Here is a 25,071-nt window from a genome sequence, read left to right as displayed (position 1 = left end):
CCCACCCCCGGCCACACCTGTGACCCCTGCACCAGTGCCTCCGTTTGAGAAGCAAGGAGAAAAGGACAAAGAAGATAAGCAGACTTTCCAAGTCACAGATTGCCGAAGCTTGGTGAAAACCTTGGTTTGTGGCGTCAAGACAATTACGTGGGGCATAACGTCGTGTAAAGCACCTGGTGGTAATTCTGCTTTCTAATTACCTAGACAAACGTTTTTAATAGAACAGATAATAAAGTTGTTTTCGCATTAACTTAATGTGCAATCTCTTTTCCAGAAGCTCAGTTCATTCCCAACAAGCAGTTGCAGCCCAAAGAGACTCAGATTTACATAAAACTTGTGAAATATGCAATGCAGGCTTTAGATATTTATCAGGTAAGGAAGTGCCCTCAAACCACCGTATCGAGCACAGAGTATACCTTTCAGAATTAGAGATGCTAGTGATGGGATGGGTCTTGAGAGATCTGCTATTTACATCTTGCAAATATGGTCTTCAGTATTTGTATACCCAGGTTTGCTTTTCTTTTGTGATACAACGTTACATTTGTAGAGAGAATTCTTATTTATGTAAGAGTTTGAATTTGTATGTTTTGTGGGGAAAATTAACAAAGAGTTAGAAACGTAAGGGTTAAAACTAATAATGTTGCTGTTCTGAGCAACATAAAGAAGTTGTTTTTAAAATTTTCCAAAATTGAGAAAAAAGCTGTTGACATGAAGTCAGTTCTGAGAGACTAGAGAGTTTAAATGGTTTTGGGGGAAGGTATTTATTATCTAATTCAAGTGCCTTTTTAAGTATGTAGCTGATCTGATCATGTTATGGAATATATTCAGAGAAGTTTACTGTAAATACTCGTGGATTTTTTTTTTTTTTTTTTTAACCATGCTAGGTCCAGATAGCAGGAAATGGGCAGACCTACATTCGAGTTGCAAATTGCCAGACGGTTAGAATGAAAGAAGAGAAGGAGGTATTAGAACACTTTGCTGGTGTGTTCACGATGATGAATCCCTTAACATTTAAAGAAATCTTTCAAACCACAGTCCCTTACATGGTGGAAAGAATCTCCAAAAATTATGCCCTTCAGGTATAATACTCTTTTCTTACATTCTTTCAACATTAAGGTCTTTGTTTATGTGTTGAGTACACCTACTCCTCACTTATTGACGTGGTGAGGTTCAAAAGATCAGGTTGTTACGTGAAAATTGGCGTTATGTGAGAGTCAGGGCCAGTGTCCCCTCCTCTTGTCACTCACTGCCCCTGGGTGCAGTGGGTCCTCCTTCCCCACCATCATGGAGCCTGCGGAGATTGGAGGTGGTGGTGGTAGGGAGTTGCCTGCCGCTTCTGGAGCAGCAGGGGTCCATCATCTCTTGGCTGCACTTCAGGCCTCAAAGGCTAGCCTCTCTAACCCCTCTCCGCCGGTCCCAGAGACGGGCCTCAGTGGTAGGCAGCTCCCAGGCCTGCAGACAGGTGAGGCCCAAACACCTGGGCCTGGTGGAGGCTGCGGAGGTGGCAGAGAGACCTCTTTGGAAGAAGAGACTTCCAAGCCCCCCACCCGATTCCTTGTGGCTGGCTGCAGGCTCCTCCACCTGGCCCGGGTAATACGAACCACTGGTGGCCTGCATGGCCTCGCTTCCTCTCCTCTTGCTTGGACTCCTCATTAATGTGCAAGATAGTCGGATAGTAAATTTATTGCTTTTGTCATAAATGTGAAACATTAGATGACAAGGTAGTCGATAAGTGAGGGGTAGGTATATTGGTATTACATTTATTTTGAGGATTGTTTATAATGCACCTAGGGATGTGCTTATAGAGCAAAATTTAAAGAACATTAGGTCACAATGTTAAAAAAAAAAAAGATATTTCAAAAGATCAAGATGCTTTAGGCCTCTTTGGTTAGTAGAAATTATGTGTTAAGTACTGGCACTTTGATGAAATAACAGATTAAGTACTTGAAGTAAATGCTCAACTCAGTGCTGAGTAAATGTATTTCTTTTTTTTTTTTTCTTTGGTGGATAATTAATTTCTTGATTTCTTTGATTTTGTGTTTTTGGAAAGTTCATTACTTTGTCTTAAAGCTGCTTTGGGGAAGGGATTATTTTTGTCATGTGCATTCTTGTTTTGACAGATTGTTGCCAATTCCTTTTTGGCAAATCCTACTACCTCTGCTCTGTTTGCTACAATTCTGGTAGAATATCTCCTTGACCGCCTGCCAGAAATGGGCTCCAATGTGGAGCTCTCCAACCTGTACCTCAAGCTGTTTAAGTTGGTGTTTGGCTCCGTCTCCCTCTTTGCAGCTGAAAATGAACAAATGCTGAAGGTAAAGCTCATTTAGACCTGTTGTGTTGTTGGGTGCCATCAAGCCAGTTCCGACTTATAGCAACCCCATGTGGGTGGAACTTTTTGTTCCGGGGGGGTTTGTTGTTGTTTAATCTTTGTTTTCACTTTTGAACAGAAACAGAAACTTTATATTTGTAAAGAATCTTTGAATTAATAAATATTTGCAACAAATAAGGACCTAGTGTGAAAAACACTTCATGTGTTTCTAAGCAGAGCTCAGTTTATCTGAGGATTTAACACGAAAAACTCAAATCTTTTATGGTCAGGAACTTGGTTTGTAGTTAGTTTTGCCACCACCAATCTTCGTTTCTTAAACTCAAAAATTTAGTTTCCTGAATTACACAAGTAAAGTAGGAGCACACCCTCCTTATTAAAAAAACAAACAAACAAGCAAAACTATTAAGTAATGCAAAAGAATAAAGAAGAAAAAGTGTCTTCACATACAGTTTGCTGGCTAGTAGTTCTCATTACATCAGCAATCTACTTTCCTCCGTTTTTTTATTGTGTGTTCATATTTCTGTGGCAGTGCTTAAACATCACATTTCAGGACTATTTGTTTATTTTTCCTCATTAAATTAAGAATTCTAGCCAGTTTGTGTTTTTTTGTTAAGATCATCTGGAGGATTCATGTCTCGTGACTCATTTTTATAGATAACTGATGATATCAAATGATATAAGAATTAGTCATTTGATTGTAGCAAATGACTTAAACTTACCTATGGTTACATCACCCACTAAAAGCAGCACGTAAGGTAACAAAAGCCTTATCAAAATTCACTTCCATTTATGGCAAAATATTTTAATTTCTGTAGAAGGTTGAATATTATCACCTGTGTGCCTAAAGAGACGCCTTGAGGCCGTTCACATGGTCTGGTCTTTGTGGAGTGAATGCAGGTGGTGATAGAGAGCACCAGTAATTTGTGCTTGTATGTGACAATTCCTCAGCTTTTTTCAGTTGTGTCATAGTCACTTAACAACCTTAGCATTACTTTGTGTCCATATAAAAGGAGAGCATTCTATATTTTTAAGATACAAAATATTTAATTGTAAATCTGTGTCCCCATAATTCTGTGTCATCAAATAATTTTTCTCTTTCCCCAACGTTACTGTATAGAACAAGAAACAGAATAAAACCTAGTAGGACAGATATTGATAGGATGTTAGAATATTGTTCAAGAAAAATAGTCAAGAAACAGATTTTATAGAACTTTTTGCCAAGAGAATAATAATATATAGTCAGTTTATTCTGTAAAATAAATATATTATGCCATGTACACTAATGACTAACAGTTTACAGGTCACTTCAAATATACACGTGAAAAAATTTTATGTTAACGTAGCCTGTGATGGTTGATTAAAGTTACTATAAGCTAATAAAGTGGGTATTTTTTTAGTTAAATGCCCATATAAACACACAGAAAAACCAAACCCCTTGCCGTTGAGTCGATTCAGCTATAATTAAGTTACAGTGACCCTGTAGGACAGAGTGGAACGCCCCATAGGGTTTCCAAGGCTGTAAATCTTTACAGAAGCAGACTGCCACATTTTTCTCCCGTGGAGTAGCAGCCAGGCACTTGACTACTGCACCAATTAAGTCTTCCCAAACCCTACAGTCTCAAATGTCTCTTCGGGCTCGTTCAAACTTTCACATATTACATCTAATTGCTAGTGAGGTATCTGTTCTTTCAGGTTAGATCATGTATGAAACAGGTGACTGATCTTGGTTGTTCTTGTCCTATGAAGGAGTGACTGTACGTAAGAACTGCTGAGCTGCCAGAACCTCTGGCTCCTGCTGCAAAGTTGTCTTTTCAATATCGTGTAACTACATAGTGGGATAGGAACCTATTCAGTGCCTCTTCCACAACTGAACTGGTATAAATCGCATATACTTTCAGAGAAATTAATTTGAGTCTAATAAAAGAAAGTTCTTGTTTTCTTTGTTTTTTCTCTCAGAATAAATTCACCAGAATTAGCTTTCGGTCCGGTAGAGCCACAGTGAGCCTTTGAGCGTGAGTTTTGATGGTGTCGCCCCCTTGTTTAGGGCCTACTAACCTGCCCTGTCTCCCGCCGCAGCCTCACCTGCACAAGATTGTGAACAGCTCGATGGAGCTTGCACAGACCGCCAAGGAGCCCTACAACTACTTCCTGCTGCTTCGGGCGCTGTTCCGCTCTATCGGTGGAGGAAGCCACGATCTCCTGTATCAGGAATTCTTGCCTCTGCTACCAAACCTCCTGCAAGGTTGGGGCAGTGATTTTGGTTGTCTCTTATGTCTGTGGTTGTGTGCGTGCGTGTGTCTGGGTCAGCGCCTGCCCTCGGTTGCTGGGATTCATCCTTTGTACCTGGTGACGGTCATGGGGAGGGGAGGGGATATGTGTGCATGCCGCTTCCTCTGTCTTTAAAGGCAGTGGAACATCATTGGGAGCTGTGTTCAAAGATGGGCTCTTCCTTCCCTATTCAGAGTTGAATGGACATTGGAAGGTCTTAATTACCCAGGTGAGAGCTTGGCTGCATTTTGTAGCGTTTGGTGTCTTAGGGTTCTCTAGAGAAACAAAACCAGTGAGACGTGTGTATGTGTCTATATCTGTCTGTCTGTCTGTAGAGAGGGAGAAGGAGAGAGAGATTTACTTTAAGGGATTGGCTCACTTAATTGTGGGGGACTGCCAAGTCCAGAATCCTCTGGGAGTTCAGGCAGCAGGCTGGAGACTTCTGTAAGCTTGCGTTCCAAGACCCTTTAGGTCAGGCACAGGGAAGAGTGCAGAGTCAAAGGAGGAGGAGCGGGAGGGGGAGCATGTGCACACAGGTGTGCACGTTCTGCCAAAATATTTAGTCTGAAGACCACACCCTAAGAGATTCCCTTTCAACTTATTGGTTGATTACATTATACTAGGTTACATTATGGAAGGTGACTGTAGTACAGTAAGACCTGTGAAAACAGGAACCTGTATAAGGTGGAAACCTGTCAGAGAAGAAAAGCTTAAATGTTTTCCACTAAAAGGGGAGAGAGAAAAGTGATAAGATTGCACCTTGTCAAAGGTGGAAAACTTGTGAGACCTGGAAAAACAAGGCAGTCCTGTTGAGTTCTGGCTCTTACAGGTTTCACTGTACACTGCGTTGAATCACATTATGGAATAGCAACTAGCCTGGTGTTTGGTAGAACCGCTAGCAACCATAGCCTGGCCAAGTTGACACATAAAGTTAACCGTCACATTTGTTAAGCAAAACTAGAAAGAAAGTAATTTTAGTGATTTAATAAAATCAGGGACCCCTAGATTGGAAGAGAATCAGAACAAGAAGGAAAAAAGCAAGTTATAAAGCTGATTTCTAGTTAGTTTGTGTTTTTATTTAGTCTCTAATTTGTACAGCCAAAGTCCTGTAATTCTATAATTAGGGATGCTTTCAAGATAAACAGCTAAAGGGGATCTTGAGTCCATTGACTGTTTTTGTAGAGGAGAACTGATTGGAGACACTAGCCTAAGGATTTTTTTTATAAGGGTTACACTTTTGCCAAGGGATTGAATCTTCTATATTTTCTTTGCAAATGCCTTAAAGAGAAGCCATTTACAACATAGTACACCCAGGGGGCGGGACTGGGAACTGCTTGAACTCTTTGACTGTAAAATAACCCTAAATCCACCATAGAAGGTGTTTACAGTGGCCTATAGCAGGCTGCATTGTCTATCATCCCATCTCCAGTACCCCCGACCCCCACCCCACAACAGAGCCGTTTGCTCTGATCCCTCTGATTTCCTTCTACTGCTCTCTCTGTTGTCCTCAAGCTTATTTCTCCTCACATCATTTTGTTTGAACTGGTTGTCTTCTGGGAACTTAGGCCTTGGCCCTCTTCTCATCCACCTTGTCCTTTCGATTCTAAATCCAGTTCTGCTATTCTGTGATGCCTTCCCTGATGATTCCTGGTTTCTCTGCATTCTCATCAGCTTCCTGCTTGTGCTTCCTGAGACATACCTGGTTTAGGGTCCAATGTTACATACCCTTATCTTTAGCTAGTCTGCAAGCTGTCTACAGGAAGGTACCCTGTCGAATGTGTCTCAGTAAATACTTGCTATTCCTTATGAAGGGTGGGACATTGACTTTATAAGAAGGAGCCTTCTTTCCTTTTATAATAAACAAAAATACACTTTAAAAAAATGTTTTCTTTAGAGCATGGATCTTAGCTGTGGTCTGCTAAAAGCCTGAGAAAAGACATAAGGCAATAAGCATCATACTGGAGGTGACCAGATCATCTTGAAGACTGTATCTTTATATTGGGCTTAGTAGTACAAGATTAATAATGATTTGTATCATTGATTATAAGGGTATAATATTACGATTTTAATTGTAATTTGTAGTAATTGCATGCAGCCTACTGTTGTCACTGTGAATACAATAGACAAAAAGGACCATGAAAGCAGTTACAGAATAGTTTGAGCTAGCGTAGGATATCGTAAGGGCAAAAAACGTCTTCCTTGAATCATGCTTGATGTTTACAGAGGGAAGGTGGACCAACTGCTTTGTGCAGTTAACTGTGGCGTGTGTCTGGCAGTGCCTTTCCCCCCTCTGATGGTCTCAAACCTCGTTTCAGGGCTGAACATGTTGCAGAGTGGCCTGCACAAGCAGCACATGAAGGACCTCTTTGTGGAGCTGTGTCTCACGGTGCCTGTACGGCTGAGCTCGCTCCTGCCGTATCTGCCCATGTTGATGGATCCCTTGGTGTCTGCGCTCAACGGGTCCCAGACCTTGGTTAGCCAGGGCCTGAGGACTCTGGAGTTGTGTGTGGACAACCTGCAGCCTGATTTCCTCTATGACCACATCCAGCCAGTCCGCGCAGAGCTCATGCAGGTGAGTGAGCAGGGGCGTCAGATGTTCATGCATCGAGTGTCACTGAGGATTTGGGGCTCTTTTCCCCATGGTGGTGAGCCGTCATCGTCAGCTCTTTGCACTCGGTGGTGGACTCTGCAGGGTAGAGTGGTGGAACTTGGAACTCACTTTGTGAGGCATCTGCCTTGGGAAAAGATGCCAAGAAATTCTACTGTTATCAAGTGGGTATTTGTTTTGCGGTATTGCCCTCTTTTTCAGAGGGCCTTCACAAGTGTTAGATTCTCAGTAAGTTCATGACTTAATGAAGACAGGTGTTACAGTTACTACAGTAAAACCTGTGAAAGCCAGAACCTGCATAAGGCAGAAACTTGTCAGAGAAGGAAAACGAAAATATTTTCTACGACTAGAGAGCAGTAGAAAAGTGGTGAGCCTGCACCGTCACAGGCAGAAAATTTGTGAGACCTGGAAAAACAAGGCAGTCCTGTTGAGTTCCAGGTTTCACTGTGTATGTACTGTGGCTTCAAGTGACCTCAGACATCTGAGATCCTTTCTTTGTCCACAAATGATCTTCAGTTACATAGTAAAGAGATGTAACTCTTAAAGGAAAGTATAGGCATCCCTCCATCCCAAGGGAAAAAGAGCAGATAACAAAAGAGGTTGTTTTGAAGACATATTTTCTGTTCATTTAAGTTCATATGTCAAATCTCTTAGGTTACTTATTCACATTTTGCTGTTACTGATTTGTAAGGTGGCTGGTAATCGTTAGGGGTTTAGGTTGCCTGTTAATTTACTGCTCCTCTAGTCTAGGGTGTTTGAACCCAAGTAGGGATCAGAATATGAGATTTATATAGTGGAGGCTCATTAACTCCTAAAGGACAGGAGTCATTGGGAAAGTTAGAGACTACAAGTTGGATTTGAGTTTAAGTTGGGAGAGCTTTCCCTGCCAGTCCTAAAATTTAGATCTTGGGCTCCGTCTTGGCTGAAAGAAGATGGCATAGGGGTTGGCAGAGCCTCCACGTCGACTCTTCCAGCATGTCCTTCGGAGGATTACAAGCCCACCTGGAGAACACCACTGTTGGTTGTAAGGAGAGGGGGCTCCAGGCCTGGTTCTAGAAGACAGACCTTGGGCCTGGCTTGAAATCACTCCTGTCCCCTCAAGAGCCTAAACTCAGCTCAGGAGTCCTAGGTTCAGCTTGTCTACCTCACTGCTTGCCCAGTATTCACTGTCGGGACAGGAGGGTTTCCATGGGCTCTGTCTTCAGACAGGGCCTGCCCCACTCCCATGCATCTAGCTCTGTTCTGCGGTATCCTGGAGACTTCCCCTGCCTCTCGTGAGTCTAGCAGTGCCATAGAGCAGTATCCTAACTGGGATCTGCTGGTTCTTAGTGGAAGGACTGCTCTGATGACCTAGCCCACCACACTCAGGAGTTTGAGGCGTCGGCGAAGTAACGTCTAACCCCGGAGCCTGTGTTCTTACCCATTACACACGCTCTGTAAATCTGAAAGTACCCAGGCCTTCATTACTTGTCTTCTAGAATTTAAGTAATAATCTTTGTATCCTTAGCCAAAGACACCTAGGGGAAAACTTACTCCAACTCACAAATGAAGGGCTAGTTTCCCTAATGTAATAAAAGGGCAAATAGTAAAAAGGGCAATGGGTATGAATAGATTATTTACAAAAAGAAAATAAAGTGACTATTAAACATATAAAAATAAGTTTATTTTTACTCAGTAGGAGAAATGTACATTAAAACTACCTCCCTGGATACCAGATTTCAGTTTTGGATTGCCTTCTGGTGTATTCCTGGTGGGTGTGTAACCTCTGTGGAGGGTGATTTGGCAGCAGCTCTCAATTCTAAATCTGTCAATTTCCAATTCTAGAAATTCATTGTTCAGCTGTACTTCAACATCTTGACATGATAGATGTATAAGGCCGTTGTACTGCTGGTTATAAAAGCAAAGGATTGGAAATAATCTAGATGTCCATTAATAGGGGACTCATTAAATTCTGTCTGTACAGTGAAATGCTGTAGAGCTGTAAGATACGGTTGTCTCTTGAATATAATTCTGAGCATTCCATAAGGGGAGAGGAGGGAGCGATATACAAAGCTGTATTTATACGATGCTGCCATTTGTGTTACTGGAGCATGAAAGAAAATTTACGTGGTATTTTTGTAAAGACATAAGATCTTTCTGGAAGGATACACAAGACACTAATCACGTTGGTGTCACCCAAGGCGGGAAGTGTGTGTTTGGGGGACAGAGGTGGGAGGAAGCATTTTTGCTGTATAGTCTTAATGACTTTTGAAATTTGATTTGTGAACCATGTAAATGCATTACTTAATCAAAAGGAGTTTTAATGAAAGTATGTTGGTTTTTAGGCCCTGTGGCGCACTTTGCGCAATCCTGCGGATAGCATTTCTCATGTGGCCTACCGCGTACTTGGTAAATTTGGAGGCAGTAATAGGAAGATGTTGAAGGAATCCCAGAAGCTGCATTATGTTGTGACTGAAGTCCAAGGACCCAGTATTACAGTGGAATTTTCAGATTGTAAAGCATCCCTTCAGCTCCCAATGGAGAAGGTAGGTTTGGAAGTCTTTGGGAGCTTCTTAAGGAATACTATGCATTTCATCTTAAGGAAGTTAGTTTCTGTGTGTATGTATGTATGTATGTAATATGTAAATAGACCATGTATCTTCTTGGGAATTTCTAACTCAGAACAGGATTTGTTGGGGATCAGCTTGGTTGCTGAGGGGCTTTCATAATGCCCGGAGGCCAATGGAGGGGTGCTGCCCCCAAGAGCTTTGGCCCCTTGAGCAGTTCTCCTGCTGGGACTAGGAGGTGTTGCCCAGCCCATCCTGCTTTTGAACTCCTAGTCTGCTTTGATGCCCAGCAGGCTTTGCTTCTGAGTGTCATTCAGAATCTGACTTTAGTTCCAGCCCGGCTTTCATCCCCACCACTCTGAGGACCTGCTTTTCTCCCATTCTCTGTCCATAGCTCGAGCTTTCTCTTGCCTGGCTCCTTATCCCACTGCTGACATCTCCTGTCTCTTTCTGTTCGTCCTTTACAACTCCCGTTTTATTGTGTAACACTGTCCCCAGCATCTTGCTAGTGTTCTGCTCCACTACTTTTGCTTTGTCCTCAATGGAAACTGCCCCCCGCGTTGTTGACCTTTTTTACTCCCTCTGCTAGTCCTGTTTCACGTGCATCTTGTTTTACTTCATTGTAGTCTACATTGTCAAATTCAACTTTCCCTCTTACGATATCACCAGCATTTTTCCACATCATGTTATAGTTTTTTTTTTTAAATGTAGTTAAAATAAACAAACAGAACATTCACCAGCACAGCAACTTCCACATTTACAATTGAGTGACATTGATTACATTTTTCATGTTGTGCCACCGTTATGACTGTCCTTCTCTAAAATATTTCCCCATCATTAACGTAAACCCAATGCCACCCGCTCAACAAAAACTCCCTCTTAACCCCTTCTTTCCTTCCCTAGTAACTGTTAATAATCTTTTGTTTCTATATATTTGCTTATTTCATGTAAGTGAGATCATATAGTATTTGTCCTTTTGCGACTGACTTATTTTGCTCAGCATGATGTTTTGAAGGTTCATCCATGTTGTGGCATGCATTGGGACTTTATTTCTCTGTATGACTAAGAACTAGTTCATTGTATGTATATACTACATTTTGTTTATCCATTTATCTGTTGATGGACATTTTGGTTGTTTCCACATTTGGCTGTTGTGAAAAGTGCTGCAATGGACATTGGTGTACAGATTTCTCTTTGCGTTCCTGCTTTCATATCTTCTGGGTATATACCCAGGATTGGGATTGCTGGGTCATATAGTAGTTTTATGTTCAATTTTTTGAGGAACTGCTAAACTGTTCGCCACAGTGGCTGTATCATTTTATATTCCTGCCAGCAGTGGATAAGGGTTCTAGATTCTCCACAACCTCACCAACGCCTGTTTTCCATTTTTTTGGTCATTGTCATTCTAATAGGATGAGATGATACCTCATTGTGGTTTTAATTTGCATCTTCCTAATGGCTAATGATGTTGAGTTGGCCATTTGAATATCTTCTTTGGTGAACTGTCTATTCGAGTCCTTTGTCCATTTTTTGATCAAGTTTTTGTCTTTTTGTTATTAAGTTGTAGAAGTTTTATATATATTTTAGATATTAGGCCCTTAACCAATATATGGCTTCCAAAAATTTTCTTCCAATCTGTAGGTTGACTTTTCACTTTGTTGATAAAGTCTTTTGATGTTCAAAAATATTGAATTTTTATGAGGTCCCATTTATCTAATTTGTCTTCTGTTTGCTTTATTTTTTGTTAGCATGTCTTTCCAGAACAGAACATTTATCTTGCCATTGTATGTTGGGTTTTTTAAGGATGATGTTGTTAGGTCCTGTCGAGTCAATTTTGACTCACAGTGACCCCATGTGATAGAGTAGAACTGCCCCATAGGGTTCTCTAGGCTGTAATCTCTTGGAAGCAAATCACCAGGTCTTTCTCCTATGGAGCTGCTGGGTAGATTCGAACCACCAACCTTTCAGTTAACTGTTGCACCACCAGGGCTCTTTTTCTAAAGGGTAATAGGGCCTTTTGAGTGTATCTGAGTTACTCAGCATTTCAGTGAGCTAGAAGCCCACTGGGATTCCCTAGCGCCTTGGAGGTCTGGTCAGCTTGTCCTAAACCAGCATTCTCTGGCTTTAGATGACTCCAAGCCCTCTGTTTGCTCAGCCTAACTCTGATTTGTCCTGTTGAATCACAGTGTAGAACTTGATGTATTTATCTTTCTGTACAAGAAGTTTAAGGAGCTCTGGTGGTGCAAATGGTTAAATGCTCAGCTGCTAATTGAAAGGATGGTGGTCTGAACCCACGTAATGGCTCCATGGGAGAAAGACCTGGCAATCTGTTCCTGTAAAGATTACAGCCTAGGAAACCCTGTGGGGCAGTTCTCCTCTGTCACATGGGGTCGCTGTGAGTCAAAATTGACTCGACAGCACCTAACAATAACAACACAGAAGGTTTACCTATATAGCGGGTTCTGTGCTTTTTTCTTCTTTTTAATTTTTTTTATTGTACTTTAGATGAAGGTTTACGGAGCAAAGTAGTTTCTTATTAAATAATTAAGATACATATTATTTTGTGACATTGATTGCTACCCCCACGACATGTCAGTACTCTCCCCTTCTCGACCTTGGGTTCCCCATTACCAGCTTTCCTGTCCCCTCCTGCCTTCTAGTCCTTGCCCCTGGGCTGGTGTGCCCCATTAGTCTCGTTTTGTTTTATGGGCCCGTCTAATCTTTGGCTGAAGGATGAACCTCAGGAGTGACTTCGTTACTGAGCTATAGGGGTGTCTGGAGGCCATACTCTTGGGGTTTCTCCAGTCTCGGACAGACCAGTAAATCTGGTCTTTTTTTTTTTTTTTGTGAGTTAGAATTTTGTTCTATATTTTTCTCCAGCTCTGTCTGAGACCCTCTATTGTGTGTGCTTTTTTTTTTTTTAATAACCAGACTTCAGAAACATTTGGGAGGGAGAATGCCCATCATGGGTAAGCATCACCCTGGAGTCATTCTCTTCCCTCGACTCTCGGTCTGCCTATCCCCCCACTTCCTGAAGCATGTGCCTTATGCCTGGCCCTCCCTGCTGCCCACCCTCTAGAGCAGCTTTGCGTTCTCCAAATCTCTGCTGGCAGGGGTACAATCTCAGTTTTGAGCCCAACCCTTGTCAAAACTTTTCCCAAATACGCACTTCTTTTCTCCTAAGAGAATGCAGACAACACAAGTCCTCTGTGTCTTTACACTGAAAATCCCTGCAGTGAGCATCCTTGAGCCTCTAGCGCTTTCCCATGTTTTCCCACCTTTTAGGTAACTTGGTCACATTAGGATTCTGCTTACTTTAGCCATGTCAGTGGCAGGGTTGGTGTTAGAGAAAAGTAAGGCATCTAACTTTCATCCTGCCTCTCCGTAGACCAAGCAGGACAGGGAATTTCCCTGTAGAAGTAGTTTTGCCCCAAAGCTGTTGAAGCATGGAAGAAATCAAGTTTACAGATGGGAATAGCAGTCCTGGCCCCTTATAGAGACTTAACACGGTGATTGAGAAGGTTTTACTTTTGAGCATGGCCACACCCTGCCTGCCTGCCAGCAAGAGTTGGCTTGGCACACACCCCCATAACTTAAGAGGCCGACAGGGTAAATGGCATGATTATGTGGTCAAGCCAGTGCCCATGAATTTCCATTAAAATGATTCTGATGTTGGCAAACTTCATTATCCTTTATTCTTTTTGGCAAGTAATTGACTCATAGGTTATATTGTTTTGTTTTGTTTTTTTATAAATTGTGGTAAAATATATATGTAACAAAACATTTGCCATTTCAGCCATTTTGATGTGTACAATTCAGGATATTAATTACGTTCAACATGTTCTACAGTCATCACCACTATCCATTTCTAAATTTTTTCATCACCCTTAAAAGAAACTCAATACCCCTTAAGCGAACGAGCCCTGGTGGTGCAGTGGTTAAGTGCTTGGCTGCTAACTGAAAGATCGGCAGTTCGAACCCACCAGTTGCTCCATGGGAGAAAGATGTGGCAGTCTACTTCTGTAAAGATTACAGCCAGGAAAACCTTATGGGGCAGTTCTACCTTGTCCCATAGGGTTGCTGTGAGTCGGAATCAGTGGCATCAGGGACCCCTTAAGCAATACCTCCTCGTTTTCCCTTCTCCCCATCTGGTTTTTCTGGTCTTGGGGTCATGTAGGCTGTGGTTCATGTGGTCCATTAGTACTTTGGACTGATTGCTCCTCTGAGTCTTTAATTTTTTCACTTTTCTTGCTCAGGACTAGAAGAGACTGATAGTTGTATCTTAGATGGCCACTCGCAAGCTTTTAAGACCCCAGATGCTGTTCACCAAAGTAGGATATAAAACCTTGTCTTTAAGAACTACGTTGTACCAAATGATGTAGATATCCCGAGTCTATGGTCCTTTACCTTCAAGCCTGGGAACTTCATCCTATGAGGTGTTTAGTTATGTCTAAGAGGTATCTCTGATTGTACCACTGTGTTCTGTTGTCTATATTAATATGTAAGGAGCACCAACAGTCACATATTTAGAAATTTCCATCACCAAACCTGTATCTGCTGGTGGATGTGCTCTCTTACCTTCTCCCTTACCTCTTGGCATATCTCTGTCTCTCTGTATCTATCTGTCTATCTCTGTCTGGCTGTATCTAACTCTATCAATCAGTCATTGTTTGTTAATACTATTGTTGCAGGATTGTCTGTGCTATAGTAGTTACCGTAGGTGTCCTTTATTCCTGCATTCCTCTCAGTGTCCTCTGTCTCTCTTTTTTTAATCAGTATAGACACAAGAAGAATTTTTAATTTATGTTCATTAAATTTTTCCTTTCATTCTCTTGTTACATCTGCATTTTTTTTAAATTGTGATATAAGTGAAAGCTTAGAGCTCAAGTTAATTTCTCATACAAAAATTTATATACATACTGTATTATGACATTAGTTGAAATCCCCACAATGTGACAACACACTCCCCCTTCAAGCCCGGGTTCCCTGTGTCCATTCAACCAGTACCTGTCCTTTCATGCCTTCGCATCCTGCCTCTAGACAGGAACTGCCCATTTGGTCTCGTGTATCTGATTGAACTAAGACACACACACCTCATGTGTATTATTTTTTGTTTTATAGTCCTGTCTAATCTTTGTCTGAAGAGTGGGCTTCAGGAATGGTTTTAGTTCTGGATTTACAGTGTATCTGGGGGCCATAGTTTCAGGGGTTCCTCCAGTCTTTGTCAGACCATTAGGTCTGGTCTTTGTACTAGAATTTGAGTTCTGCACCCTACTTTTCTCCTGCTTCATCAGGGACTCTGTTGTGTTCCCTGTCAGGGTGGTCATTGGTGGTAGCTGGGCACCATCTAGTTCTTCTGGTCTCAAGCTGATGGAGTCTCTGGTTTATGTGGCCCTTTTGTCTCTTGGGCTAATATTTTCCTTGTCTTTGGTGTTCTTCATTCTCCTTTGCTCCAAGTGGGTTGGAACTAATGATTTATCTTAGATGGCCGTTTGCAAGCTTTTAAGACCCCAGATGCCACTCACCAAAGTGTGATGCAGAACATTTTCTTAATAAACTTTGTTATGCCAATTGACCTAGATGTCCCCCAAAACTATGGTCCCCAGGCCCCAGATACTCTGTCCCTCAAGATGTTTGGATGTGTCCAGGAAACTTCTTAGCTTTTGCTTTGGTCCAGTTGTGCTGACTTCTCCTGTATTGTGTGTTGTCCTTCCCTTCATGGAAGTTGATCATTGTCTATTATGTAGTTAATGAATTCCCCTCCCCCTCCTCCGCACCCTCATAACCGTCAAAGAATGCTTTTTCCTGTGTTTAAACCTTTTCTTGAGTTCTTATAATAGTGGTCTTGTACAGTAATTGCCCTTTTGTGACTAATTTTACTCAGCATAATGCCCTCCAGGTTTATCCATGTTATGAGATGTTTTGTGGATTCATCATTGTTCTTTATCATTGCGTAGTATTCCATTGTGTGTAGCAGTGTCCTCTCTTGCCTTGATCATGTCGTGCTGACTTCTCCCATATCGTGTATTGCTTTTCCCTTCACCAATATTAAATCCTGTCTACTATCTCTTTGGTAATTTTCCCTCCCTCCCCTTCCCATCCCTGGTAAACATCAAACAGTTTTGTTTTTGTTTTTTTTTCTGTGTTACTTTATAATAGCGGTCTCATACAATGTTTGTTCTTTTACAATTGACTTATTTCACTCAGCTTAATGCCGTCTAGATTCAGTCATGTTGTGAGATGTTTCACAGATTCATCATTATTCTTTGTCATTGCTTGGTGTTCCATTGTATGTGCGTACCACAGTTTGTCAATCCGTTCATCTGTCTCTGCTTTTAAGTCTTTTGGGTATATACCTATGAGTGGAATTGCTAGGTTATATGGTAGCTTTGTTTTTAGTTTTTTGAGAAACTGCCACACTGTTTTCCACAACGGCTGAACCATTTTGCATTCCTACAAGCAATGGATTAGGGGCCTGGTGGTGCACTGGTTAAGGGCTCAGCTACTAACTGAAAGGTTGGCAGCTCAAACCTACCAGCCGCTCTGTGGGAGAAAGATTTGGCAGTCTGCTTCTATAAAGATTGCAGCCTTGAAAACCCTGTGGAGCAGTTCTAGTCTTATCTTATAGGGTTGCTATGAGTTGGAATCAACTTGATGGCAACAGTTTACCAGCAATGGATAAGGGTTTCAATTTCCCCACATCCTCGTCAGCATTTGTTATTTTCTGTTTTTATCTTAGCCATCCTAGTGGGAATGAAATGGTATGTCTTTGTGGTTTTGATTTGCATCTCTGATGGCTAATGATGCTGAGCATCTTTGCACGTGTTTGGTGGCCATTTGAATGTCCTCTTTGGTGAAATGTCTATTCAAGTCTTTTGCCCATTTTTTTTTATTTTTTCATTTGTCTTTTTGTTAAGTTGTTGAAATTTTATATATGTTTTGGTTATTAGATTCTCAGCAGATATATGGCTTACCAGTCGGTGGCTTGTCTTTTCAGTGTTTTGGTAAAGTCTTTTGATGAACAAGTTTTTAATTTTTATGAGGTCCCATTTATTTTGTCTTTTGCTATTTGTACCTTTGTTATTATACTAGATAATCCATTGTTAAAAGCTAGGCCGTACAGCCTTGCCCCTGCATTTTCTTCTAAGAATTTTATGATTTTAGTTTTCACGTTTAGGACTTTAATCCATTTTGAATTTGTTTTTGTGTATAGTGTGAGACGTGTATCCTGTTTCATTTTTCTACATGTGGGAATCCAGTTTTCCCAGCACCATTTATTGAAGAGACTCATCTTCCTTCATGGAATGGATTTAGCACCCTTGTCAGAAATCAGTTGGCCATGGATGTGTGGATTTATTTCTAGGCTCTCAATTCTATTTCATTGGTCTCTTGTGTCTATTGTTACACCTGTACCAGGCTGTTTTGATTACTGTAGCTGTATAGTATGTTTTAGAATCAGCAAGTGTGTGTCTTCCTCCTTTGTTCTTCACTTTCAACATTGCTTTAGCTATTCAGGGCCTCTTGCCATTCCATTTAAAGTTGAGGATTGGTTTTCCCATTTCTGTTATGAAGGCTGTTGGGATTTTGATCAGGGTTGCGTTGAATCTATAGATTGCTTTGGGTAGTATTGACATCTTATTAATCTTCTATGGACACAGAACATCATTCCATTTATTTAAGTCTTCTTTAACTTCTTTAAGCAAAGTTTTATAAATTTCATTGTATAAGTCTTTCACATCCCTGGTTAAATTTATTCCTAGGTGTTTTATTCTCTTAGGTGCTATTTTAAATGGAATTGTTTCCCTAGTTTTCCTTTCAGATTTCTCATTGCTGGTATATAGAAACCCAGCTGGTTGTTTGTTGACTTGTACCCTATAACTTTGCTAAATTCTTCTATTAGCTCTAGAAGCTTTCTTGCATTTTCTATATATAGTCGGCCCTCTGCATCCACAGGTTCCACATCCGTGGATTCAACTGACTGTGGATTGAAAATAATTGGAAAAATAATAGCCAAAAAGCAAAAGATGAATTTGCTGCCCTTCAAGCACTATGCTAAATCCACATGAATGAAGTGATGTGTAGGCATACCCTGCTGTAGCCTCCTGCCATTTCACAGATCCTCAGTGTCTGAGTCTCCAGCACTTGTTTGAGCATTGTTCACCTCATGTCTTGTTTGTTTGCTTCTTGTGTGCACCCTTTGTTTCTGTGAAAAATTGGCTCCTGAAAAACAATTAAGGGGTCAAAGCAATCCCTTAAAGGCTAAGAGAGAGAAAATAAAAATCTTATATCTTTTGAAAAGTGGCACGTTGCTTGGTGAAGTGTGCCGTAAGATTGGTGAGAACAAATCAAGCATTCACACAATAAAGCAGAAAGAACCTGAAATTCCTGGAAGCGTTAGTGCTGCCCCTACAACAGCAAAAATGGTCTGTCTGGTTCATGATAAAGTGCTTGCAAAGACTGAGAAAGTGTTAACTGTAAGCCTTAACAGCTATTTACATAGCATTTGCATTGTATTAGGTATTATAAGTAATCTAGAGATGATTTAAAGTATACAGGAGGATGTGCATTGGTTATATGCAAATACTACACCATTTTGTACGAGGAGCTTGAGCGTCCACGCATTTCTGTATCCGCAGGGAGTCCTGAAATCAATCCCCTATAGATACCAAGAGAAGACTGTATGGGATCATGTCATCTGTGAATAGAGATAATTTTACTTCTTTTCCAACCTGGATACCTTTATTTCTTTTTCTTATCTTATTGCTCTGGCTAGGACTTCTAATACAATATTGAATTGAAATGGTTAAAACAGGCACCCTAGCCTTGTTCCCAGTTTCTAGGGGAAAAGCTCTCAGTCTTTTTCCATTAAGTATAATGTTGGCTGTTGTTTTTTCATATATGCCCTGAATCATACTTGAAGAACTTCCCTTCTGTTCCAGTCTTCTTAGGGTTTTCATCAAGAAAAGGTGTTGAGTTTTATCAAATGCTTTTTCTGCATCTGTAGAGATGATCATGTTGTTCTTTACTTTTGTTCTACTCATGTGGTGTATTAATTTTCCAATGTTGAACCACCCCTGCATTCCTGGAATAAATCCCGCTTGGTCATAGTGTGTGACTTAATTATTTGATTAATATGTATATAATTATCATTAAGGTTAATATGTGGCGCCCTGGTGCACAGTGGTCAAGCACTCAGCTGCTAACCAAAAGGTCAGCAGTTTGAATCCACCAGCTGCACCTTGGAAACCCTACGGGACAGTTTTACTCTGTCCTATAGGATTGCTATGAGTCAGAATCAACTCGATGGGGTTTTTTGGTTTTAAGGTTAATTAATATCTTAGCTATTAAAGGCTTCAAATTATTTTTTGTGTAATTATTGTGATTCTCCCTCCCCCCCGCATCAACCTAATTGAAATGAATAGGATAAAAACGTGTGTGTGTGTAGCAGTGTAGATTTTTTGTAAATCTTTTTCTCTTTTAAAGAGGAAATTTAGTAAAAACTCAGGAAAACCATCTTTTATTTTGGAAGTAGACACAGAAATCTGTGGTCTGCAGAAAATGCATTGTTCTTCTCATCAGGACCTGGATAAGTGTGTAGATGACATGGTATCTAGTTTAATTTGGCAAATGGAAAATTGATTTTTCCTCCCAGAGGGGGAAGATATTTCTTCCACAAGAGACCTTCTGAGCTCACTTAATTTCTGTAATCTCTCATTGGCTTCTTAAACATGAAGTGATTAAGCTCCATTTTACATTTTAATTTGAACCCTGCAATTCCTTCATGACGATTCTACCTCCGAAGTGTCTCTTCTCTGGATGCTTCCTTTGATGAAGACTCACCAGCTGCCCAGGCCCACAGTTCTCTCCCTAAGAGCATGTGCAGTGGGATTTTTTGGCGGGTGCTACAAATGCTTTCAGCATAAGCACTTCAGAATCCTGAAATTTTGGTCAAAACTGTAATTTTTGTGTTTACTTATTACTCTTTGTTGTAGGCCATTGAAACTGCTCTGGATTGCCTGAAAAGTGCCAACACCGAGCCCTACTACCGGCGGCAGGCATGGGAGGTGATAAAGTGCTTCCTGGTGGCCATGATGAGCCTGGAGGACAACAAGCACGCGCTCTACCAGCTCCTCGCGCACCCCAAGTAGGTGTTCTTCCCGCTGGCTGCGCTCAGCTATTCATGCATCAGGAGCTGGCACAGAGAGTGCCTCCCAGTGTCTGAGGGCTAGGAGCTTCTTCCTTCAAACTGGGCAAAGGATGTGTGATTTGCCCAGTCATGCTTCCTTGAACTTAAGGGAAAATGGAATGGAGAACTTAGGTGCCTGAGAATTAGAACTTCTCTCAGTTGTAATCTGCCTTTATAGTGTGTCTGATTGCCTCCTCCTTTAGATTGTAAGCTTCAAAAAATCAAGGGATTTAGCTCTTTTCCTCCCCTTTGCTCACCATTATATCCATAGTACCTGGTACATAATAGACGTTCAGTAAATCTTTTGCTTTTCCAGTCTATAGCGGCGCTTTCTTTCTCCAAGTATTTATCATATATTGTTTGTATTTTGCTCTTCTCACATAAGGCTGTGTATATCATCTTTCTGAGTTGTAAGTTTCAATGAAGGGATTTTTCCCCTATCTTTTCACATTCCTCATGGCATCAGAAATAATGCTAAGTATATATGATAGCTGCTCAGTTGTTAAAATGGCATTGGAGAGAGAATAGACAAAGATAACCAAGTCCACAGGAAATAAGGCAGCATAAGTCAGAGCAAGCAGAATCAACAGAACACAGACACTTGCAACAGACTTCAGATAGTTTAAATGCTTAAAATGTTTTAAAAAAGAAGACAAACTTGAAAATACCTGCAGGGTATAGGAACCTATAAAAATTGCTCAAGCAGATTTTTAAAAAAAACTAAGAAGAACCTTTAGTTATGAAATAAGTTAAGAGAAATTATCTAGAATGCATGTAGAGAGAGAAAAAGATGGAAAATTCAATAGAGACATGACAGATAGAATGAAGTAGCTGTGATTGCTTGAAGTCCCATGAGGAGGGGAGAGAGGAGGCAGAGATGGTACTTGACATAATGTACAAAATTTTAAAAAACCAACAATGCTCAGGTTCCAGATGTTCAGTGTGTCTGAAGCAGGTTAAATAAAAAGAAATGTACACCTAGACTTTATAATGAAATGGCTAGAAATCAGAAAAAGAAAATCTTAAACTATGACAGGAAAAAAAAAAATACAGGCATACCTCGCTTTATTGTGCTTTGCAGATACTGCGTTTTCTTACAAATTGAATGTTGTGACAACCCTGTCGAGCAAGTCTATCGGTGCCATATTTCCAACAGCATATGCTCACTTTGTGTCCCTGTATCACATTTTGGTAATTCTCTTCAGAATTTCTAACTTTTTCATTATTATCTCTTTTATGGTACCCTGTGATCAGTAATCTGTGATGTTACTATTGTAATTGTTTTGGGACACCACCGAACCATGCCCATATAAGATAGTGAACTTAGTCAATAAAAGTTGTGTGTGTTCTGAGTTCTCCACCGACTGGGTGTTCCCCCGTCTCTCTCCCTCTCCTCGGGCCTCCCTATTCCCTGAGACATGACAGTATTGAAATTAAGCCAGTTAATAACCCTACAGTGGCCTGTAAGTGTTCAAATGAAAGGAAGAGTTTCAGGTCTCTCACTTTATATCAAAAGTTAGAAATGATGAAACTTAGTGAGGAAGGCATGTGAAAAGCTGAGATAGGCTGAAAGCTAGGCCTCTTGCACAAATAGCCGGGTTGTGAATGCAAAGGACAAATTCTTGAAGGAAATTTGAAAGTGCTACCCCATGAACACACAAATGATAAGAAAGCAAAACAGCCTTATTGCCGATGTGGAGAAAGTTTTAATGGTCTGGATAGAAGATCAGACCAGCCACAACATTCCGTTAAGCCAAAGCCTAATCCAGAGCAAGGCCCTAACTCTTTAATTCTCTGAAGGCTGAGAGAGGTGAGGAAGCTGCAGAAGAAAGGTTTGAAGCTAGCAGAGGTTGGTTCATGAGGTTTAAGAAGCCATCTTCATAACATAAAAGTGCAAGGTGAAGCAGCAAGTGCTGATGTAGAAGCTGCAGCAAGTAATCCAAAAGATCTAGCTAAGATAATTGATGAAGGTGGCTACACTAAACGACAGATTTTCCATGTAGACAACACAGCCTTATGTTGGAAGAAGATGCCATCTAGGACTTTCACAGCTAGAGAGGAGAAGTCAATGCCTGGCTTCAAAGCTTCAAAGGACAGGCTAACTCTCTTGTTAAGGGCTAATGCAGCTGGTGACTTTAAGCTGAAGCCACTGCTTGTTTATCACTCCGAAAACCCTAGGGCTCTTTAGAGCTCTGCCTGTGCTCAAAAATGGAACAACAAAGCCTGGATGACAGCATATCTGTTTAGAACATGGTTTACTGAATATTTTAAGCTCACTGTTCAGATGTTCTCAGAAAAAAGGTTCCTTTCAGAATATTAGTGCTCATTGGCAATGTGCTTAATCACCCAAGAGCTCTGATGGAGATGTGCTAGGAGATCAGTGTTGTTTTCATGCCTGCTAGCACAACATCCATCCTGCGTCCCGTGGATCAAGGAGTAATTTTGACTTTCAAGTCTTATTATTTTAAGAAATACATTTTGTAAGGCCGTAGATAGTAATTCCTTTGGTGGATCTGGGCAGAGTAAATTGAAAACCTCTGGAAGGGATTCACCATTCTGGATGCCATTGAGAATATTCATGATTCATGGGAGGAGGTCAAAATATCAACATTAACAGGAATTTGAAAGAAGTTGATTCCAATCCTAATGGATGACTTTGAGGGGTTCACGACTTCATTGGTGGAAGTAACTGCAGATGTGGTGGAAGTAGCTAGAGAACTAGAATTAGAAGTGGAGCCTGAAGATGATGTGACTGAGTTGCTGTAATCTCATGATACAACTTGAACGGATGAGGAGTTGTGTTTTATGGATGGGAGCCCTGGTGGTACAGTGGTCAAGAGCTCTGGTGAGCTGTGGCTGCTAACCAAATGGTTGGCAGTTTGAATCCACCAGCTGCTCCTTGGAAACCCTATGGGGCAGTTCTGCCCTGTCCTATAGGGTCACTATGAGTTGGAATCAGCTCTACAGCAATGGGTCTTATGGATGAGCAAAGAAAGTGGTTTCTTGAGATGAATCTACTCCTGGGGATGATGCTGTGAACATTGTTGAAATGACAACAAAAGATTTAGAATATTACATAAACTTAGTTGATAAAGCAGCTGCAGGGTTTGAGAGGATTGACTCCAATTTTGAAAGAAGTTCTGCTGTGGGTAAAATGCTATCAAATAGCATTGTATGCTACAGAGAACTCTTTTGTGAAAGGAAGAGTCGATCAGTGCAGCAAACTTCACTGTTGTGTTTTTAAGAAATTGCCACAGCCACCGCAGTCTTCAGCAACCACTACCCTGATCAGTCAGTAGCCATCAACATCGAGGCAAGACCCTCCACCAGCAAAAAGATTACTCCTCGCTAAAGGTTCAGATGATGGCTGGCATTTTTCAGCAATAAAATATTTTTTAATTAAGGTGTGTATATTGTTTTTTTAGACAAGATGCTATTGCACAATATTATTGATTGAATTGTGTCCTATGAAATTATGTGTCCACTTGGCTAGGCCATGATCCCCAGTATTGTGTGTTGTCCTCTATTTTGTGATCCGATGTGGTTATCCTATGTGTTGTAAATCCTAACCTCCATGATGTTAATGAGGCAGGATTAGAGGCAATTATGTTACTTAGGCAGGACTCAATCTACAGTATTAGGTTGTATCTTGAGTCAATCTCTTTTGAGATATAAAAGAAAGAATTGAGCAGAGACCTGGGGTCCATGTGCAGAGAAACTCCTAGACCCAGGGGAGGATTGATGACAAAGACCTTTCCACAGAGCTGATAGAGAGAGAAAGCCTTTCCCTGGAGCTGGCACACTGAATTTGGACTTCTAGCCTACTAAAGTGTGAGAGAATAAATTTCTGTTTGTTAAAGCCATCCACTTGTGATATTTCTGTTATAGCAGCACTAGATGACTAAGACATACACTTAATAGACCACAGTATAGTGTAAGCATAACTTTTATATGTACTAGGGAACCAAAAAATTCGTGTGACTTGCTTTATTGCAGTATTCACTTTATCGTGGTGGTCTGGAACTGAACCCACAATATCTCCAAGGTATGCCTGTACCTTTACATTGGAAACTGTGAAAGCCACCGCCAGTGGAAGAAATCTTCAATCTGAAAGAAAATAACTGCTAACTTGGGGTCGTATCTAGTGACAATGTGACTCAAGAATGAGCGTGATAAGTACTATTAAGAATAGTATATCAGGGTAGGGAGATGGAGCAGGAAAGGGACATTTAAAAAGATAGGGTCGTCGGAGAAGTCTTCTCTGAGTAGGTGGCGTTGAGCAGGATCACAGTGAAAACCAGTTGCTGTTGAGACAGAATTGACTAATGGTGACCCCACGTGTGTCAGAGTAGAAGTGTGCCCCATAGGATTTTCAATGGATAGTTTTTTGGGAGATCACCAAGACACCTCTGGATGGGCTCAAACCTCCAACCTTTTGGTTAGCAGCCAAGTGAGTTAACCGTTTGCAGCAGCCAGGGACTCCATCACAATGAAGAGAGGGAGGAAACTCCTCTTGGGCTTAGGGAATGCCAGAGTAGAGGCCTTCAGATGGGCACCGCAAGGAGACCAGTGTTGCTGGGTTGCAGAGGGCAAGAGGGAGAGGGTGGGCAGGGGCAAGACTGAGTAGTGCCTCATGAGGATATGATGAAGACTTCAGATTTCCTTACATGTCTTAGGGAGCCCTGGTGGCACAGTGGTTAAGTGTTTGGCTGATAACCAAAAAGGTGAGCAGTTCGAATCCACCAACTGCTCCTTGGAAACCCTATGGGGCAGTTCTACTCTGTCCTATAGGGTCACTATGAATCGGAATTGACTCGGCAACTGGTGTTTTGGTATATAGCTTATAGGAAGGATAGAATCTGACATTGGCAGACCGCAGGGATTTTTTTTGCATAAGGTGCTGTTTACTGAGGTGTCAGGAACATTGGGAAGAACAGGTTGGGGGTGGAGGGAGTTGAGTGTTCTTTTTTAGGCACCTAGACTCCAGCTGGCCTTTTTTAAAAAAATTGTACTTCAGGTGAAGGATTACAGAACAAATAATTTCTCATGAAACAGTAGTACACATACTGTTTTATGACATTGGTTAACAACCCCACAACATGTCAACCCTCTCCCTTCTCGACCTTTTTTTTTT

At 41.1% G+C, this 25,071-nt stretch overlaps 1 protein-coding gene across 1 annotated transcript in view; it reads left to right on the top strand.

Annotated features, from left to right (window-relative positions):
• Positions 1-25,071, top strand: part of TRRAP (transformation/transcription domain associated protein) — a 135,835-nt gene that overhangs the window by 29,643 nt on the left and 81,121 nt on the right. Inside the window, exons 15-22 of the mRNA XM_023735339.1 lie at positions 1-179; positions 275-372; positions 885-1,079; positions 2,121-2,312; positions 4,406-4,571; positions 6,913-7,169; positions 9,530-9,730; positions 19,744-19,895. The exon at positions 1-179 is cut by the window's left edge and continues 260 nt beyond it. Coding sequence (XP_023591107.1) covers positions 1-179; positions 275-372; positions 885-1,079; positions 2,121-2,312; positions 4,406-4,571; positions 6,913-7,169; positions 9,530-9,730; positions 19,744-19,895 — 1,440 coding nt within the window. The remainder of the gene's footprint in view (positions 180-274; positions 373-884; positions 1,080-2,120; positions 2,313-4,405; positions 4,572-6,912; positions 7,170-9,529; positions 9,731-19,743; positions 19,896-25,071) is intronic.

This window comes from Trichechus manatus, unplaced genomic scaffold (assembly GCF_000243295.1).
Source record: "Trichechus manatus latirostris isolate Lorelei unplaced genomic scaffold, TriManLat1.0 scaffold00077, whole genome shotgun sequence".
Classification (NCBI taxonomy): Eukaryota; Metazoa; Chordata; class Mammalia; order Sirenia; family Trichechidae; genus Trichechus; species Trichechus manatus.
This window is presented reverse-complemented; position numbering and strand designations above follow the sequence as displayed.